This window comes from Mytilus trossulus, chromosome 4, assembly GCF_036588685.1.
Source record: "Mytilus trossulus isolate FHL-02 chromosome 4, PNRI_Mtr1.1.1.hap1, whole genome shotgun sequence".
Taxonomy (NCBI): domain Eukaryota; kingdom Metazoa; phylum Mollusca; class Bivalvia; order Mytilida; family Mytilidae; genus Mytilus; species Mytilus trossulus.
This window is the reverse complement of record NC_086376.1, coordinates 17,338,359-17,358,962: the sequence shown is the minus strand read 5'-3', so window position 1 is coordinate 17,358,962 and position 20,604 is coordinate 17,338,359. Positions and strand designations below refer to the sequence as shown.

The 20,604-nt window shown below is 32.0% G+C and overlaps 1 protein-coding gene across 2 annotated transcripts; it reads right to left on the bottom strand.

Moving 5' to 3' along the window:
- Nucleotides 1-893: 893 nt before the first annotated feature.
- Nucleotides 894-8,982, bottom strand: LOC134713772 (temptin-like). 2 transcript variants are annotated; one of them, XM_063575060.1, is made up of 4 exons: nt 8,816-8,982; nt 4,811-5,001; nt 3,555-3,702; nt 894-1,032 (listed from the first exon to the last, which is right to left on the bottom strand). In XM_063575060.1, the coding sequence occupies exons 2-4, from the start codon at nt 4,997-4,999 to the stop codon at nt 959-961; spliced, it is 411 nt and encodes a 136-aa protein (XP_063431130.1). In that variant the 5' UTR covers nt 5,000-5,001; nt 8,816-8,982; the 3' UTR covers nt 894-958. The 2 variants fall into 2 exon arrangements, with proteins under 2 accessions (XP_063431130.1, XP_063431131.1); XM_063575061.1 differs by lacking the exon at nt 8,816-8,982 and adding an exon at nt 5,220-5,331.
- Nucleotides 8,983-20,604: the final 11,622 nt, after the last annotated feature.

Below are 20,604 nucleotides of genomic sequence, written 5' to 3'. Positions count from 1 at the left end.
GATATCGACAAGCGACCATAGAACAAGTATATGTTATCGTATAGCCTTCAACAACGATCAAAACTAATGCATTATAGTAACCTATACAAGGCTCTGATATGATAAAAAAAAAAAACAGTTTATAAGTGAAATAACCGTCGACAACTATCTAATTACAGCTGATTGATCTTTCCATTTTTCCATTTTATTACCGACTTTCCATTTGAATTTGCTACGTACTTGGGACAAAGAAGACAAAATAAGAAAAATACCGAACTCTGATGAAAATCGAAAAAACAGAAAGTCCCTAATTAAATGGTAAAATTGAAAGCTCAAAAACAAATGAGTATGGGGATGTATATTCCATATGCAGGTGAAGTTCGTATATTGCATTCATATTCAAAATTGAAATCGTCTCGTTTGTCATATATTCTGGTTCTATGTTTACCGTTTGTGTCAGTAAAACGAGTGTAATCGCTGAGCAGCCGAATCTGACTATCGTGTTAGAGTATCACATACGAATAAACAGGTACAACATGTGTAGTAGGATCTGCTTATCTTAGTAGTGGTGGGTTCGTGTCATCTAGTCTATCGATTTCTACATAGTGTTTTGTGAACTTCTTTGTACTTTCATCGTCTTTCTTTTGTTTTGCCACTCAGTTGACTATCGATCTCTAAAATACCAAGTAGTACACGAAAAACGAATTTATCGTAAAGACGTCATTACCAAGATGATCAAGAATTGCAGTGCAACAATGAGTATTGTTTAGATGTAAGACCATAAGAGTTTATAATGATCAAGCCATATATCATGTATATGTAAAGTTATGTTTCGATTTATTGAAAACAAAATCAACCGACATTGACAATATTTATGTTTCTTCGTTAATATAGGTCAAGATATAATCAGAATGTTTAACTACAAATTTATTGGAAATAAATCTTAAAACTACATTGGATATACAGTGAAAAATCACAGTTAACAATGTTCAAGACAGTCGCATCTAAAGTTTTGACCTGAACATATCTGACTTCCAACTGGTTCACATATACCTGCAATAGACATAATGAATTAAAATTTAATAACAAGCTTGGAGATTATAAGTTTATGATATAAAAGTATGTTAAAATACTAAACACTGCCTTCACATACATTGACATTGTCTTACAAATCCTAACTACATATCGTACAAATTCGTAAGATTTTGCCGTTTTGCGACCGATTTAAGATTTTTAATTAAAAGTTTTTTGTGGTTTGATAAGGATTATATCGAGTCAATGTGTTTATAGAAACATCCGCGACTACGAACAACTAATTACAATATAACCAAAAAAAACGAATAAATTACGAAAGTTCAACCTTTTATGTGTTTTAATTAGTTAACATGTTGTTACGAACAGTTACGAGTATTTACGAGGCTTTTCGATTTTACAGCTTGTATACTTTACAATAGAGCGTACGAACGAATATACCACTTGTCCTATTTCTCGTTAATACTATGAAAGCTTTTTTGTCTTTTAAATACCATAAAAGTCCTTTTTTTTATTAAACAAAAGATTAAGATTTCGGTAAGAATTTTGTTTTTTTCTCCACGCTGATTAGCCGGACAATATTATCAGTTCCAATTGACTCCAAACACATTAATAGTTATCAAAGGCTGGTATTCTTATATGCCAGACGCGCATGCCGTCTATATTAGACGTATCATCGACACTCAGATCATCATAGTCATACAGGCAAACAAGTACAAAGTTGAAGAGCATTGAGAACCCAAAATTCCAAATGCCAAATCCAGCTTAATATATAGATTTATTTCGTCTGTTTGATTATATTATAGCACAATGGTATATCAAAGCTAATAATATTTTTATCATTTTTAAAATTAGCTAATATAAGTACTTTTTAAAGAAATGAGTAATTGATAGATTTCATACTCGTAATTGTGCTTTCGAATCTGTTGAAAAATTTTATGACCCTTTTCCCAATAGAGCAATTTGCATCATAACTCCAGTAAGATAAAATATACATAGTTAATTAAATTGGTATCAAAACAGTGAAAATGGAAATACATTTGAAAACTATTAACGGGATTTTTTCTTCATAAAAGAAATATTTCAACTAAACCTGCTTTGATATGATAAATGTACTCTACTGAGACAGGAATATGGTTATTGTTTTCAAATAGGTCGTTTCTATGTATGTCGTCGTTTGTTTATGTTGCACTTCATTGTTTTGCTTGTTACTTTTTTTCTCTTAATACTGATGTTTTTTCCTCGGTTTTACTTTGATATCCCCATTTTTTGTTCTCTCAATCGATTTATGACTTTGGAACAGCGGTATACTACTGTTGCCTATATTTAGATGGCGAATTTCTTTAGGCAATATTCATCATATGGTGTTTGATAACTGAACTTGTTCTATTCGCTTGTGTATGCAACACATTATTTGATTTAAACGAGAAAAAAGCTCTTTATTATTGAAAAAGTACTACACAAAGATAGTCGATATCACAAACTTGTGAACACTTTTGCAAAATTGTATCATCGCTACAAGGACATAATTTGTTACCAGTAATCAACATGCAGAAATCTTAATCGTTAAGGTATTCACATTTCATCTGTTATGGTAAGTTTCCATACACCTAGGTCGCCATTCACGTCATAGGCTAACCTAACCGTCTTATGTATAAGTAGTATAGTAACAAAACTGATGTCTAGTTATTAGCATGAAAATACGGATTCTGTGTTATTAGGATTTGATGTAACAAAACTTTTAAAATTATTAAAACAATATAGGGGTGTTTCTCTCTCGTATAAATCTCTTATTCCTTGCCCATTTTTTGCTATACCTTTTTGTCTTTTGAGTTTATAGGTTATTATATTTTATTTTGGCTCGAACATCACTGAAGAGACATTCATTGTCAAAATGAATGTCTCTGGTGCAGAAAAATTTGCTATTCATGTTATCATTGTATTTTTGAAATAGATTTGGATCTACTCTTTGGATTGGGATTAAACACTTTTATCCTAAAATCAATAATTGGAATACATGTTATGTAATATCGCATAATTTATGATATCATGATACTTAACCAATAACGGGAGGACTTTTGGTTGATGTTCATGAATATGATGAAAATATTATCTTTCAATCAGTTTGATTGACATATAGTGCTGGCATTATAGTAACTCTTAGAAGTCTTTTGTCAATGACTGTTACGATGACCCAAGAAACATCGTCAACAACACACAAGACTCGTAATATGCAGTATATAATCCGTAAGCAAAATAATCGTAACTTATCGTAATCGAAAAGAAAGCATCGTTAAGAGTCATTCGATTATTACTGTGAATTCACAGATAGAAATATTTATTGCACGCGATATACGAATGGGTTTTGGGTACTTATATTAATATTGTAAGGGGTTAAAGAAGATCAAATTTCGTAAGTCGTTAAAAGTGACAGCGAATTTAGACGAGTTATTCAGAGATGCGTGTGGTTAACTATGAGTCGGTAATAAGTAGGAATGGAATGTGAAGAGGCATACTTTTGTGTTTATATGTAAGATTCATACCTGGATGTCCAATTGCTCTACTGTCAGGTGTCTGACCAGGTCTCCATACACAGTTGGGGTCTCCTAGTTCCTCACCATTTGTTTTGCCATCTCTGTCAGAATCCTGATTACAAATAGCTAACCATGATCTTCCAGACGCACTATAGGCCTGCAAATTAAGACATGAATGGAAACAAATATAATTACCAGTTTGAAAAGTTTATTCGATGTTTTTAGTATAAAAACACGTTGATGAATACATTCTCCTTTGTTTTGTTAAAGAAATATGTATCGTTGTAAGTTTATAAAAATATTCATTTATCATATGGAAATAACGAAAACGGTCAACAATATTGTTGAACAATGCATTTGTGCTAAAATTTTAGCAAGAAATCTTTCAACAAAATGAAAGTATGTAATAGATAAAAGAAGATGTGGTATGAGTGCTAATAAGACAACTTGCCATCACAGTCACAATTATTAAAAAATTACTATTATAGGTTACAGTACGGTCTTCAACACGATGCCTTGGCTCACATCGAGCAGCAAGCTATAAAGGGCCCCAAAAATAACTAGTTCAAAACTATTAAAACAGGAAACCAATGGTCTAATTTATATAAAAAAAATAAGAACGAGAAACCTTTATTAACCACATTAACAAACGACAACTACTGAACATTAGATTCTTGACTTGACCAACAAGAAAAATCTAGGTGTGTAGATAGAGCTACTCAAAATTTTGGAATACTGTTGTTGCGCTTCATACCTAAGTTGTGAATCAATCAATGGATATACTTTATACGTCAATGAGAGACTAGACTTAAAAAAATCTATAAAATATAAAGAGGACAATAGCCATTCTTCGAGACAGTTGACTATTGTCATACATAAAGTAAGCTCTAAATTGACCTGCTAGGGGATTAAAAGTCTAAAGGTTTGAGCGGCCGAACTACTGCCAATCAATCCATTAACGTAATCCTTTCCACTTTTAATTGATATCATGTATATTGTTCGTCTATTTTAGCATATACTGAAATATATCTTAACGATATTCAATAAACAAAGCAATAACTATTCTATGAAACTGCGGTTCCCACTACATAAGGTAAAGGTCACAATAGATGGATTCGATACACTAGTATATATAAGTTTAAAGGTCCATTGGCTTTTAATTGATTATTTTTTGGTGTGTTCCTGTATGAGGTAAATACAAAAAAACACATAAAATAAATAGTGTTATATCCGTTTCCTTCCGAATTAACAAATTGTCTACTTACAGCTCCAAATGGATTTTGGCTCCTAGTGTGATGGAAAGGGTTCATATGTCCTACTGGATCCCAAAAAGCGGAGGTTCCACACATATTCGGTACACTATAACCATTAGGTATTCCATCTCGATAATTAGGTCGGCAGAGCACTATTCCAACAACTGACAATGCTAGAGTAATCTGCACTAGCATTTTCATTTCTGAATATATAATTAGTCAACATCAACAGTAGAACTGCTTACTTTAATCTGAAGATTTTTTTTGTATTTCAATTTACGATTTAATTCAATTATGTTCTTATAATAATACTTTTATCAATAGATGATATACTTATCAATGTAAATGCATTATACAAATAGAAAATAGATTTTAAAGATGTTTAAGAAATTTTTTTAATGAATTTTCTACGTTATTTTACCTTGAGTCGACAATTTACAGTGACAAACAGAACTAATGTAGAACTGACCACAGCGGAAATAGTTGTTTAGGAGATAACACTTGTCCAGTAATATAGATCACGATTTCAATGACCCCAATAAAAGATAAGACCGTGTTAGTTAATTATTGATAACTACTTTTCAAAGAAAATAAAATTAAAATTTGGTCTTTAATATACAATACATTTTTAGTTAAAACTGTTCATTTTTCATCATTACTAAAGTCATCATCTGTCAAAACAGACGTTTGAATATGAGTGTCCTGATCCGATACACGTTTCATTCTGAGTATTCAAATAAGTCAAACGCTTGAGTCTGATTGTTTCGATTTTATTAAGAATTTTGCATGATTATTGCTGACAAGTGTCTGCAAGGTACGTAATTGATGAATTATGTATGCAAGAAGTAAAATCACATTTATAAATTCTAATAAAAAGATAAAGAGATGGGGTACGATTGACAAGGAAATGTCAAACAGACAAAAACATAAAAGATAAAAACAATTCGTATATCAAACGAACTCTGTAATATTCAATATACGATAAGAAAGGATATCGACGAATAAACTTCTACTGATCATTTGCATACAGATAAACTACAATACAACTTGTTTTTTTTAATTGTTCCTCGTATGGCATTTATCATTGCTAATTTTTTTTGGAAGGTAGTGGCACATGATATACTATGCATCATATCCAACAATTACTGTATATACCGTTCTTTACATAAAGAGACCAGTCTGTCCGATTGTGTAACCCTATTGTTTGTCTTTTATGATGACTATTTATGCATCTTCTCTCTTTCAAATAACGGGAAAGTTTATCTTGTTTGTTTGCAGTCTTTCTTGTTCATCTCTTTTTCCTTTTTGTTAAACGCAGCAAAGAAAATACGATGAATGCAACAATTACAAGTGTCCTTTTATTATTGTACAATATATGTTTGTTCAGATGCCAATATGCTTTTGTGATATTGATAATCGCGATCGTCAAATGATATTACTATGTTTGGAACATTGGTTGCAATTAATGTGATAAATAACTTTCTATTCCCACTGATTTAAGAGTGTAAATAAATATTATATGTTAAAGGATCAGTAATCCACACTGTATATTACAGCATTGGCTGATCTTTTTTTTTTAATGTAATAAATTTTAGTAAAACAAATACTAATTTTTTCGCAATGATTATGAGTGCCAATTTTCTTTTCTGCATACTAGTACAACTTAATTTATCGTTATTTGATATTTGTACTTTCGGTAGCTCTGTGTGAGTTATTTCAGAAAACATCATTAATTTAAGAATTGATATACCATAGTACGTGTCAAGTTACATTAAACCTGACAATCTCCAAAACTAATAGAAGAATCGTTCACACGAATCACCGATAATAATATTTTTCTTATTCAATAAATCAAACGCTGACTTATGAAATGTTGTAATCGTTGCTATTTTTGCTAGAAACCTCGGGTCGAATTCACGTTCTACGACGACCAATTTTACATCATCGATGACTCATCTCACCCTTTGCACTTTGAATAGCAAAGACTACTCCAACCACATTGAAACTATCAAATGAGAAGACGTTAAGTATCGTTGATATGTTTCAACGGCGGGTTAACTGAATATTGTTGTGGGTATTCTTACCACTGACAGAACTTATTTATAAGCTCTCTTTATTATATATTTTCATATTTGGTATTCATTTTATCATCTTGTTCGACAAAAATTTGCTTTAAAAAATTTGTTATTTTATCTCAATCTGTACATCTTATTTATGCCTATGATCTTGTCAATAACACAATTGCATAATGTATATATTAAATATATTTATAACTTTGGGTCATAATAATAATATTGTGTGTACTACTATTTCGGTGTATGAGAATAATCAGCCTGGTTAAATACTTGTTTTCCTATTGTATAATTGGAAATAAATATTGTTTATTCGTCATAATTATTTTATTTTGTTCATCAAATGCGAAGAAAAGAAAAATGAAAGTGTTGTTTGCATTGACCTGTTGAATTATCCTTGGCGATCTGTTTTGTAATTTATTTTTATTACATATTACATGTAATGGTTGCATAATTTCTTTGAATTTAAAAATATAGATCTTTGTTAAATTTCGTAAAGAAGGTTTAAAAGAGATTGGAGCAATACACCAGGGTTTTGAGGTATTTTTTTTGGCCAAAAAAGTGATCTTGTTTATTCAATAAGTAGTTGCTTCATATTAGGTGCAATACGGAATCATTTACAGAATCAATAACTTAATTTATTTGAAAATTTTACAAACATATATGTGCTTGCAGATCTACTGAAGAACGTTTTCGGGTATGATTTTTTTTCTCACGCGTAACAGGTGTTTTCTTTAACTATACTATATAATTGTTCTATTTTTTGTCATTACTAAACTCCAATGTTGCAATGGTATGTACTTATACTTTATCATTTAAAGAAAAATGTTGATCTGGTATCTCAATATCCAAAAATATTATAATTTCTATTTTATCGTGATTGAATGACATTATCTATTTATCTGACTAATCACCGAGCCCTTTCAGGTTAGAAAACTGGGAACTACGCTTCTGCCTCAATATACATGTAAATGTACATGTCCATTGGTTTTGTGAGTCTTTGTTTACTCCTTGGGTTTGATTGTTATTGTCTTTGAATAATATAAGGGTATTTCAGATATCTATATATATCCAAGTAACATTTTATTTAACCCTTTATTGAGAATATTCGAGGTAAGACTTTAAGATATCTAGTGAAAGGTGACCTGAACGTAACTTATCGGTGTCGGATTGATAAATGCGTCTTTGTTTTTTTAAGTTTTTGTATCAATATTTATCAATTTATGTATATTAGGTACCATGATTATAATTTAATACGCAAGACGCGCGTTTCTTTTACATAAGACTCATCAGTGACGACTAGATAAAAAAAAGTTATAAAGCCAAACAAGTACAAAGTTGAAGGGCAATGATGACCCAAAATTAAAAAAGTTATGCCAAATATGGCTAAGGTAATTTATCTCTGAGATAAGAAAATTCTAAGTTTTTGAAAAATTTAAAGTTTTGTCAGCAGGAAATTTATTAAAAAGACTATATAATTGATATTCATGTCAACACCGAAGTGCTGAGTACTAGGCTTGTGATACTCTCGGGGACAAACAGCAGTGGCATCGACCCAGTGGTGTTAATAGTTAGCAAAAGTTAGCAGTGACATGAATAACTCTGTGGATAGTCCGGCATTGGATATAGTTTGATAAGTTTATCACTATTTTTTTAACGTTAATTTCGATTTCTCTGTATGACAATTTTCTTGAATTGCTTTGTTAAAAATTTATTTTCAACTTGAGGTTTTTGGTGTGTTTTGTTTTTTGCTTTGTTTTTATTATGAATTATCTTTAATTTAACCTTGCGGCCTCCGAAAATGACAAATACCCATACCCTATTATTTCTATTATCTTCTGCACTTAAGTTACTAATGAATAGGACGTTGACCTCAAACGTTGCATTATCTCTAATGGCAATCAAATAGAAAGAAAAAACTTTACTAAAAATACGAATTCCTTACCAAAATTTATGTATACGAAAGTTCGGTGCTTGGTCCAGTTCTATGGTGTCCTTGCTTATTATAACCCAAAGGTTATATAAATTGTCCCACTAAATAGTCTATATAAAATGGACTAAATAACTTAATATTCATGTTAATAAATAGATAATGAACATGATTGGTGAGTGTCACAGTTCTTTAGTCTACTATTAAGATCCTTATCAAATAAATGTATTGTCTCAAGCATCAAGAAAGATTAGATGACGTGTGTCTACAGCGTATCGCGTTAACGTTGAAATGTACCAAACACTGATCTAGAGTGCAACCTTTAAATATCATTAAAAAATAAGCTTCATGAAATGTTGTCCAAGTAAAACATATGAACCATAGTACGATCGTTGTTATAAAAAGAAGATATGGTATGATTGCCAATAAGAGAAATAAAATGACGCAGAAATTAACACCTATAGGTAATTTTACGACCTGTAACCATATACAACCCACACCGCATATATAAGCCCGGAAATGACAAGTAATCATCAATTTCTATTTGTACACTAACGAAAAACTAATAGACATTCACTGTATAATAATCTTCTGACTTTAGACAGGCACATGCATAATGTGGCGTAGCTACACCTGTTTGTAGACGCCCAAACTTTTCCTAATCCCGCTACAGTGGTGAAACATACCATTACAAGGACTGTACAAAAGAAGATTGGTTTTGTTTCTGTGTCTTTTATTTTCGAGGAGTCGGTTGTTGGTTGGTCTGTTTTACTGTCCAATAGATTTAGTAAATACTGTCTTTTTTGTTTGTTTTCATGATTAACATAACTCTGATCCTTTTTGTAAATTTTCCATTTTGGACGACTATGGGCCATGATTTATAGTCAATCCTGGTTACAGATGTCAAACTCGGGCTTCACAAAAATAGAGGTCACACTCGTGTTACATAAAACAGCAATTTGTAAGAGAGATTGCATTTCCATAGAGGTGAGAAATGCACAGGTATTACTTGCTACAGTGGGACAAAAGGTGGTCACCTAACAAGATAGGATTTTACTTGAAAAAGCTACCCCTAACCGCAGACTTTTTTTTCTTTTGTGGATAGTTGTCTCATTGGCAATCATACCACATCTTCTTTTTTATATTGACTGTTGATATATTTCACAGCTCTTTCGCTTCACCTGTGTATGTTGTGACGTCTTTGATTTTAACAAACGTTATCTCACAAAATAGTAAAATAATAGGTCCAGATTAGTAATACACTATATAAATATTTCTCATTGTACGAATCTGTATTCCTTTACACGAATGTGACCTACATGTACCAAATTAGATAAATTACAAATCAAAATCAACATCTAAGTGATTGTACGCATATGAAGTTGTTATCCATATTTTGATGATACATATTCGTATTTAAACATTTGCTGTATCAATATGTAAAAATGAAGGAATCTCGTGAAGCTATTTTAAATGTTCAATCCACGTTAAAAACAAAACGACGAATATCTTAAAAACAAATCGAAATATTGTGTTTCGACAAGACACACGTCTCCTGATACGAAACAAACAATTATGTTTATCCACATTTAATTATGTTTGTAAATTGTCGGTTTTCCAATTCCTGTAATTGATATTCCTTTTTTATTTGTCTCCCTAAGTAGGGTCATAATTTTTTATTGGCAATGGAGAGCTAGCGGGAAGAGCAAATGTATCCGTCCGTAATGTGTGTAAACTTTAAGTTTTTCAAATGTGTTGTTAAGCTAAACTCTTTTGATACCAGGAGTTATTTTTAAATAAAAATTTGTCAAAACGCCGTTATATCACTTATAACATGTTTTGAGTAGACAAAAGCCAATGTTGTTTAACATTGAACCAGTCTAAGATTGACAACGAGCAGTAATTTGTTTGAAAAGAATATAGGCTAATAACATAATCAAATTGGTAATTAGCAAAGAAACTATTGTAACGTCGTTGCAGTCGAAAAAGATGGACAAAATTGAAGTAATTTGGGCTAATTTTCAACACTTACTCTCGAAGGATAATAATGTAAAATGTTGAACCTAATTTCCAATATTGAAAACAGTATTTATAAATTTTTTGGAATGTATTTCTTTCATTATATGTATCCTATATTTTTCAGTTCAACAGTATGTGAAAAACAAGTGTACAGAGTCGAATCTAGATAGGGATTACATATAAAGTGTATTTCAATTTCAGATAATATAAGCAACTGAAAAAAGACGTTTCGAAAACTCTGTACAAATGCTTGATTAAAGGAATTATATAAACTATCAAAACTATCAAAAGACAAAACTAATACACTGCATCATCCTTTTTTAATGTCAATAAGATACTAGGATTAAATTTGGTTTTTTCGCCAGAGGCGCGTTTTGTCTAAAAAATGACTCATCAGTGACGCTTGACGCCAAAAAAGTTAAAAAGGACAAATAAAGTACGAAGTTGAAGAACATTGAGGACCAAAATTCCTAAACGTTTTGACAAATACAATTGTGAGAAAATCATATGATAAAATCTTATCTAAATTTCTTGCTATCAGATTTTCGTGCGACCTCCAGAGTTTAGGGCCTTAAAGGTATATTACGACCGTCCTTATTGTTTAATCATATCAGTTTGAGATTTAAGCTTCTTACGTAAGGTACAGTTTATGTTTATTCCTTGTAATTTTAAATGAAACTCTAAAAAAAGAAGTAATGGGAAGAAAGAAAAAAATTGTCGCAACTTTTAAATAACCGAGAATTACAATATTGAAAAGTATATTATAACTGCTAAGTTCCGTTTCATACCCGACTAAAATCAGGGGATAAAGTTCTAGGCCAAAGCAGTCCAACCCAATACAAATGTTTAACGACTAACGATAATTATATTAAAATTGTTTTCAAAAAAGCGTAACAGTTTTAGATTCTTCGTACATGGGGTCACATTGTGGGCGAAAGTGTCAAAAAGTCAAATGTTTGGGCTATGTTAGTCGCAAGCTATAGAATGTAACAATCGTTGTCTTTATTTAAAGTATAAATAAGAAGATGTGGAATAAATGCCGATCCACATAGTTCAAAGTACGAAAAAACAATTATAGGTTAACATACGGTTTTTATCAATGAGAAAAATCGATACCGTAAAGTTAGATTTATTTTCCCCGACATTACAAGTTTGAAATAAACAATTCAAACGAAAAAAACGAACGGCTTGATTTATAACAAGAACTTTTTCGAATAACAGGTATGAACGAATTTGAACCAACGTTAACCACTGAATTACACGTTTCTGACTTGGGACAAAGAATTATGCATTGTTCGACATGATATCGTGTATGTGCGTGTTTCATTAGGCATAATACCGACACTCAGTCTGTGTTTTGGGTGTAAAACGTTTACAGAAACATTTTGAGGGTACATGCTTAATATGTTTTATCCAGATTCAAAGATATTTGTCAGCTACTTTGCTATCCCGTTTTTAATATGTTTTCCATGGCTTTTAATGTCTTTATTTTTTTTTTTAATTTCTACTTTTTTTGTTATGCACGATAGCATGGATAGATAGACAAAAGAATTTGAAAATTGAACGTTTGGTGTAGAAAACTGAATTGTGGCATGGCTTTCATATTTTTGTCTTACTAATACGAAGTCATGGTACGACCTTAAATTCCTGTATGTATCACTAGCCTAGTAACTGGTATATTTAAACTAACCGTAAAAAAATGCAGAATTTCAAATGTTTCTGTCTTGATATCACATTTGGTTTATTCATGTATATGATTATTTTTGTTGTTGTATCTTTACATTGATTGAATTATATTTTGAATAGTGAAAAAGATCGACAGAAAGATGATTATTAAAACTGCAATCATCTTTGCTATTGTGGGTATGATAACTGGTCGTAACTACTACCAAGACAGGATACCAAACGGTCACTTCGTACCAAACCCATGTTTAACATCTCAATACTGGAATACAGTGGGACATCTAAATCCAGCCCATCACACACATTTGAAAAACATCTTTGGTCATGTAAGTACAATGTTTTTCAAAGCTTTCTTCTAGAGTATTTTCGTCATGAACAGGCATGAAATATTTGCCCCTCGACGTTAAGCGACCAACAATCAACCGAGAGTTTGTTGATATTTAAAGTCACACATGTCAAAAACAAACTGCCAGTAAACATAAATAAAAATAATAAACTTACTGACCTGTCATTAACGGGAAAATATATTATTTGCACCTCCAATAGATTCGTGTATATTAGTTAGACCACTATATTTCCCTTCCATTTTTATTAACATAAATATGTTCTGTGTATTAAAAAAACACTGTAGGGAGTATACTATAAAGCGCAGTATATCAGAGTTCAGTGAAAGCGGGCAGAATTTCTATATAAGCAGATATAATTAATTCTTTTTAACAAAAACGTACTAAGAACCAGTTCAAACAGTAATGAGTAAGAGGCGGATTTAGTGGGGGTGCCATGGAGCCCGGTCCCCCTTTTGTTGGAAAAATCACTAATGAATTTGTTTGTGCTCCTTCACTGCATGTTGTTACATTTACAATATATACATTTCTAAAGATTGAACCATCGCGTATACACTGATTGATTGTTATCAAACTTCACTTTTATCACAATTGTGCTGTTACATTTACGTGGCGGTCAGAGGTAGAAGAAGCTAGATTGACCCAGCGACATTCTGGGGAAAGAGAAAATGCTGGTGAATTAAGAGTCGAATGCACCTGTCAACTAAACCCAAAACCTCCGTGTTGAAAAAAACGCGAGTCTTGTGTAGACGAAACGCGCGTCTGGCGTACCAAATTATAATTCTGGTACCTTTGATAACTATTTTCAACACTGGGTCGATGCCACTGCTGGTGGACGTTTCGTCCCCGAGGGGATCACAAGTTCAGTAGTCAACACTTCGGTGTAGACATGAATATGATTAATGTGGAAATTTTTATAAAGGAGTAGGTCCAGTTATACCCCTTTTTGGCCCCAACATATAGCAGTTTTACAAAATTGTTAAAATGTAAACTTTTAGTTATCTATTATGAAGGTAAAATGCTTCTAGTATATACATATGAACTGTTATTGACAATACAATGCACATATATCGGGTACTAGATCCATGAAGTCATGCTTAATTACTAAAATCTTCACAATTTTAACAGTTTAGATAACTTGAATACGGGTTTCCTCTTTAATGAAAGTGGTCGCATTTGTGTTCATTCTTAGTATTGAAATGAAAGTTGATTTGTTGATAATACATACCATATATAAAGGTTGAGGATGAGCACTGATGTGGCCACTATCTTTTTTGACATATTTGATAGATTTTTCATATTAAAGCTTGAATTGGAGCGTTTTTAATGAGTCAATCAGTTAAAATCTTTAACATAAACTTATTGAATCAACTGAAATAGACAATTACGTGTATTAAAAGTTTCCAAAATCTTTCGTCAGATGAACCTGAAACTTGAGGCCGAAATCGACCTTTACCGGACCTACTCCTTTCCTGTTTTCAAAACTTTTTTTTTTTAGAAAAACTATGGATTTTCTTATCCCAGGCATAGATGACCTTAGCCGTATTGGGCACAACTTTTAGGAATTTTGAATATTCAATGCACTTCAACTAAGTACTTGTTTGGATTTATAAATATTTTGACATGAGCTTCACTGATGGGTCTTATATAGACGAAACGCGCGACTGGTGTACTAAATTATAATCCTGGTACCTTTGATAACTATTCACACACCTAGGTCGAAGACACTCCTGGTGGACGTTTTGTCCCCGAGGGTATCACCAGTCCAGTAGTCAACACTTCGGTGTTGACCTTAATATCAATAATGTGGTCATTTTTATAAAATTCCTGGTTACAAAATTTATTTTTTGAAAAACTAAGGATTTTCTTATCCCATGCATAGAATACCTTAGCCGTATTTGGCACAACTTTTAGGAATTTTTAATACTCAATGCTCTTCAACTTAGTACTTATGAGTCTAATGAGACATAACGCTCGTCTGGTGTACTAAATTATAATCCTTGTACCTTTGATAACAACTGACATATAGTAGTTCAAATACTTTATCACTCGACCATTGATTATAAGTTATATGGTTCGCTACTGACCCACTACGGATCCAAAGAGGGTTAGTAAAATCCGAGTCCCCTATGAATTTTATTCACCCTCTATGGATCCGGGGGGTCAGTTGTTAACCGTATAACGAATTTATCGGACGCTGGACTTTTTCTACGGCGTTTTGTTGAAAAATAAACAATGAAACACAACAACATTAATAGATGACGTCGCCATTAATGCGTCATGAACCCAATATGAAACTTCCTAACCCCATACGGTCTCATAGGGGGTCACCACGTGACGACGTTTAACCAATCACAACGTGATAATCCATCTTTGGTCCGATATTGATGGTTGAATGCTTAATGCCAAGTGCAATAGCAAAATTAGAGGAATTATCTAAAAGTAAGAAACACTTTTTAAATTGCATGTAATATGACATGATAAATCTTTTGGGCATTAATATAACAGACGTATTTTGTGATAGGAATTCAGAGCGAATGGACATGCATGGACTACAGCGTTTTGTCAGATGGATTCTGATAAAGATGGAAAGTCAAATGGCGAAGAGCTCGGGGATCCAAATTGTACTTGGCAACCTGGACAAACACCAGACGGAAGCGCAATTGGTCATCCAGGTAGTTTATATTGTGTTTTTTTTCGAATGACGATATAAGAAGATGTGATATGAGTGGCAATGAAACAACTCTCCATCCATTTTTTCACATAAAAGGAGATAAAGTTAAACATAGCGCATGTAATAGAATTGATGATATTTTCATCAAACAATTTTCTTGTTCAACAATTTCCATACATGCATACTGAGACATCTTTAACATGTATATTTACATCAAAATTTAAGGATGTTTACTCTGTATGATACATGGCATAAATGTTTTAAAGGTATGACTGGTTGTATGTGTTTGATAGCTTTTAAATGTTAAATAAAAAAAAAAATCAAAGCCAAATTATACTCATATACAAACAAACATCATAATACCTAATCTGACATCGGACTCAGACTTCTTATAAACTGAGTTTTTCTGTGCGTATTGCTATGTGTTTCTTTATTCTATATTATCTAGAGATAGAGGGGAAAGGTTGAGATCTCGAAAACATATTTAATCGGCTGCAAGTCAGACGCCTCTGGCCTTTGTTAGTCTAGTATGGTTTTAAATTTTAGTTCATTAATATGTTTTGGTGTTAAGTGTTACGTCCATTATACTAGTACACAATTTTATTTAGAGGCCAGTTGTGGATCACCCCCGGTTGCGGGATTTTCTCGCTGCGTTGAAGACCCATTGATGGCCTTCGGTTTATGTTTGCTTTTTCGTAGAGTTGTTGTCTCTTTGGCCTATTCCCCATATCCATTCTCAATTTTATCACAAGGCAATCTTCTGATAAGAACTATGTATATATGTTTATCTCTACAAATTGAAAAATCCATTCATCACATATATACATGTATATGTATGTATATTTATTTGTATTTTTCAATAGGTATTTGTGAACCTGTAGGAGATGCCAGATGTTCCTACCAGAACTTTGCCTGTAACTGTTTGGAACATTGTAGTGGAGTAGACGGTTACCCATAAGCTGAACAATAAAGTGTCAACAAAATCATTTCGAGTAGTTAAATAATGGGTAGAAAATTAAAAGACAATGTCTTTCTCCGTTACATCTGAAAAGGGAAGAAATCGTGTTTCGTTTGATTTTAGTAGAACATTCAGTACCTTTCATATATACACATAAACAATGAAATAATGATTTTCTTAAACTGGTAATAGTTAAGCAAATGATGTTTTGATAACGTTTACGAATAGAATAATAAAACACTGCTGGTACATGTTATATAATGTACATAATATTTAACATTATTTTTCAATACCATATGCAGTTTAACATGCTCAAGAGACCCCCTGTATAAAGCAAAAACCTGTGTTATAAGACCAATAATTTTAGGTCCCTCTGAAGTACAATATATAAAATTGAACCTGTATCAAACGACCGCCTGTCTTCAGAGACCACTTTTGTCTCTCTTTCAGTGGTCTCCTAACACATGTTTCATTGTACATCGAAACACAAGGAAGACAAATGATACTTAAAGAACATTCAAGTCGGATTCTTAAGTCTCCGAAATAACAATGGAAACACAATGGCAAAAACAACAGAAACAAGAGAATAAGCAACACAAACCCATCCAACAGGTTCTCAAGAACGGTTAAACAATCATGAGCCACATGTTACACCCATCAAATAACTCATAGTAGTACACAACCGATGATAGGTCTAATTCGGTAGGTAACATTTTTGGGGGAAAGGACGAATTTGTCGGAACGAAAATTAGAAACCATCATTCCTCATCTATGAAACTATATTTTAGAACGGTCAATTGCAATTATCTTCTGATGGAATTTCGTAAAATGTTCAAAGGATTGATTTAAATATGATCACAAAGAACCTCATGGTGAAAAAAATCCGTGTTAGCAGCAACCCTCTATCAAGGATTAGGAAATGCAAGCGTTGGAATATCGTATCAATCCGTAAATTGTAACATATATGCAAGCGCTGTGGGAATGCTGCTACACAGAAATTTGAAGTTCCAATCTATTTATACGTAATGTGTTGTTTTTAACCGACCATCATTGTCAATTTCTAGATTTAAGTCAAGTCAATATATGAGGGACACTTTACACCCCTTTGTCACTATCTTACAATGTTTATAGTTCACTGTGTGTTTGGCTATGTCTGTGTCTGTAACAAAGTGACGTTTGAGATTTCAATGAACGTAATAAATGTATTTCTAATAAATGCATCCATCAATAAAAAGATTTGGTTTGGAAGTTTAGTTTTACCTATTATAAACATATTTTGAACGGATAACAAAACCTAGATTTTACGAAGATGTATTTTAACGGTCCCGGAAATGTAGATATGATACGGTTACACTTACCGATCCTCTAAATAAACTTATTCTAAAGGTTACAGACTCAACACTGTAATTAGACATTTTAATATTGTTTTATTGGTACGCCTGTATAAGATGGCATTATTTGTATCAGGATCTCTTGGTTATTCAAGACGCATCTATGTATAAAATTATGACCTATACTTCTACGGACAGATAAAACACGGGGTTTTACCATGGGTTAATATTGTCTCATGTAAACTTACCTGAACTTGGATTAGTTGGTGAAAAAGTCTAAAATGTATCAATAATACTTATTTGTTATGCGAGTTCATCTTCCATAACATGTATCGTCTGATACCATCAATACAGTGACGAGATTTCAAGATAACTATCTCTATATGCAGTAAATGTTTAAGCGTAAAACACGTCAAATGCTTCAAATCGATGCAACACAACACGGCCATACTTACTTACATACTAAGCATGAATGATGAAGTTTGTAAATTGTCCAAAATTGCATCTTGAAAATACAACTAACCTGCATCATAATTGAGTGCTACATCTGATTTAACTTGACCGTTATACCTAGCAAAACATTGTTGTGCAACGGTTGAACCGACACCCTTATCTTAAAGACAACTCCCTGTGAGATACACATCGATTCCCATCACCTCTTCCCTGTCTTCGAATGGAAGCATACAAATCAGTACCCTCAATAATAATTTGGTCGAGATTATCGAATTCAAGATTTGAAAAGTTTGACATACAATGTAAAAAAAAAGTTATAAGTGCTATAAATCAAAGCACTGAATAGTTGAAAAATATATTAAAGTTCTCTTTTTGAGGGCATTTGTTTCGTTAACAGAAATTAATAAGAATAAATTTATTTCAATTATCTCAAATCTTTCACTTTGTATATACCGAAAAAAATATAGATCTGCAGATAATCATCAAACAAAAACAAAACTTTTCAAATGATGGAACGGCTCAGTGTCCATAATAAACATGTCTACAAAACCGATGAAGCTTTTACAAATAGATTTAAGAAACATTATCGTGTGGCCTGTTACCGTGTTTCTCACATTTAAGAGATATATCTAGGATAAAACTACACAGACCGTGAAAAAAATGCGTAAATTTGATTGGCATAATCAGCATCAGGAAACGATACTGTGACATGTACATTGGTTATTATTATGTACAAGTTTTAAAAACACAATTAATAATCCATGGGCTCGATTATATGTATTAGCATTTTGTGTGTATTTAAGTTTAGACGGCCTCTAATTAACTAAAGATGTTACCTCTGATGACTGTTGACGGTCATATAACCCGATATTAACTTTTTAACGGTTTAAATTACAGTGAGTTGACTATGGGTGTTACCGTTTACCTGTAGCTATTGTTCAACCAGATTGAAACATTGACAATACAATAGGGACATTTAAATTGACTAGCCACTGGACGTTAAGCAACCAACAACCAATCAATTAAATTGACCAGTTGGTTTTGTAAGATTTAAATCTCCTTTGATGCTACCTGTAAAACAATTTATTCACCTAACCCAAAATTTCAGCATGCGTTTTTCCTGAAATTTTTCTTGACCTAGGATTATTCTATCAAAACATTGAAAGGGTAGAAATATTTTTTAGGTCTTCGTTGTATTAAATCCCAGTTTTGATAAAATTTCTAAAATTTACCATAAAAGATTAATAAGTAAAATATTTTGTTAACTGCATATCAATATGTATGAAAATTTAAACTGTTAAATAATAAATGATTTATAAATTTGTAATCCTCATACATAGTATTGTCCATTTGTCAGTGACACATGAAAGAGCTATCCAGGTGATTTCAGTTTCAATTTTCAGATGAATTATATTTTGTGCATTTCTTTATAATTTCCCTTCAAGATTTTAATTTTGGATTATGATATTTGTGGCGTTTTTCTTTGAAATTTATTATAAGAGAATTTTTGTGGAAAAATACTGTTTACTGAATGAAATTCAATTTGCATAATATGGAATAAGTTATCTAAAAGGTTATAAAAAAATCAAACTTGAATGCAAGAAGGAGAAATAATTGCAACACATTCATTTTAGTTTTTGGGATATATTATAAAAGTGATTCACCTGTTTAAATGAAATATATATCATTGGAAGTATCATGGAAATGAAACAAAATGTTAAATTCATAAAGTGGATATAGTTTAATGTAGTGCTAAAGTGACATGAAAAAGTAAAATATTCAAAAGTATTCCTAATGTTGGGATAATATGAATGTGAAGTTGTATAAACAAATATTGCAAAATTCTGTGGCTTTTATTTTCGAGTATCAACGTACTGGCTGTATCACTGAAAATATTTGGCAATACATTGTGTGACGTCATAATTATCGATAAACAGAATAATAGGTAGTGTCGTTTTGATACTGACTATAGCATTTGGAATATCCTAACTCGTTCTAACGGGCTCGTCTAGATATTCCACATGATATAGTTAATATCAAAAACGAAACTACCTATTATTCTATATATAACGAATATGCACTAACAGTCAATCAATTTGTGATGGTATCAGTCAAATTTACGAAGTTATGTTTTCAACTTTACATTTAGAACTATTGTTTTAAAAATGAAAAGGTCACAATTGGGAGGCTGAACTCGTCCCTTTTGTCGCAAAGTTTTGTTTTTAACCGACCCTCATAGTTAATTTCTAGATATAATATAAGTCCTAACCAAATGGCAACATCATAGGTTTAACACAAAAAGCGAATGGATGATAACTGTTATATTCCTGACTTAGTACAGG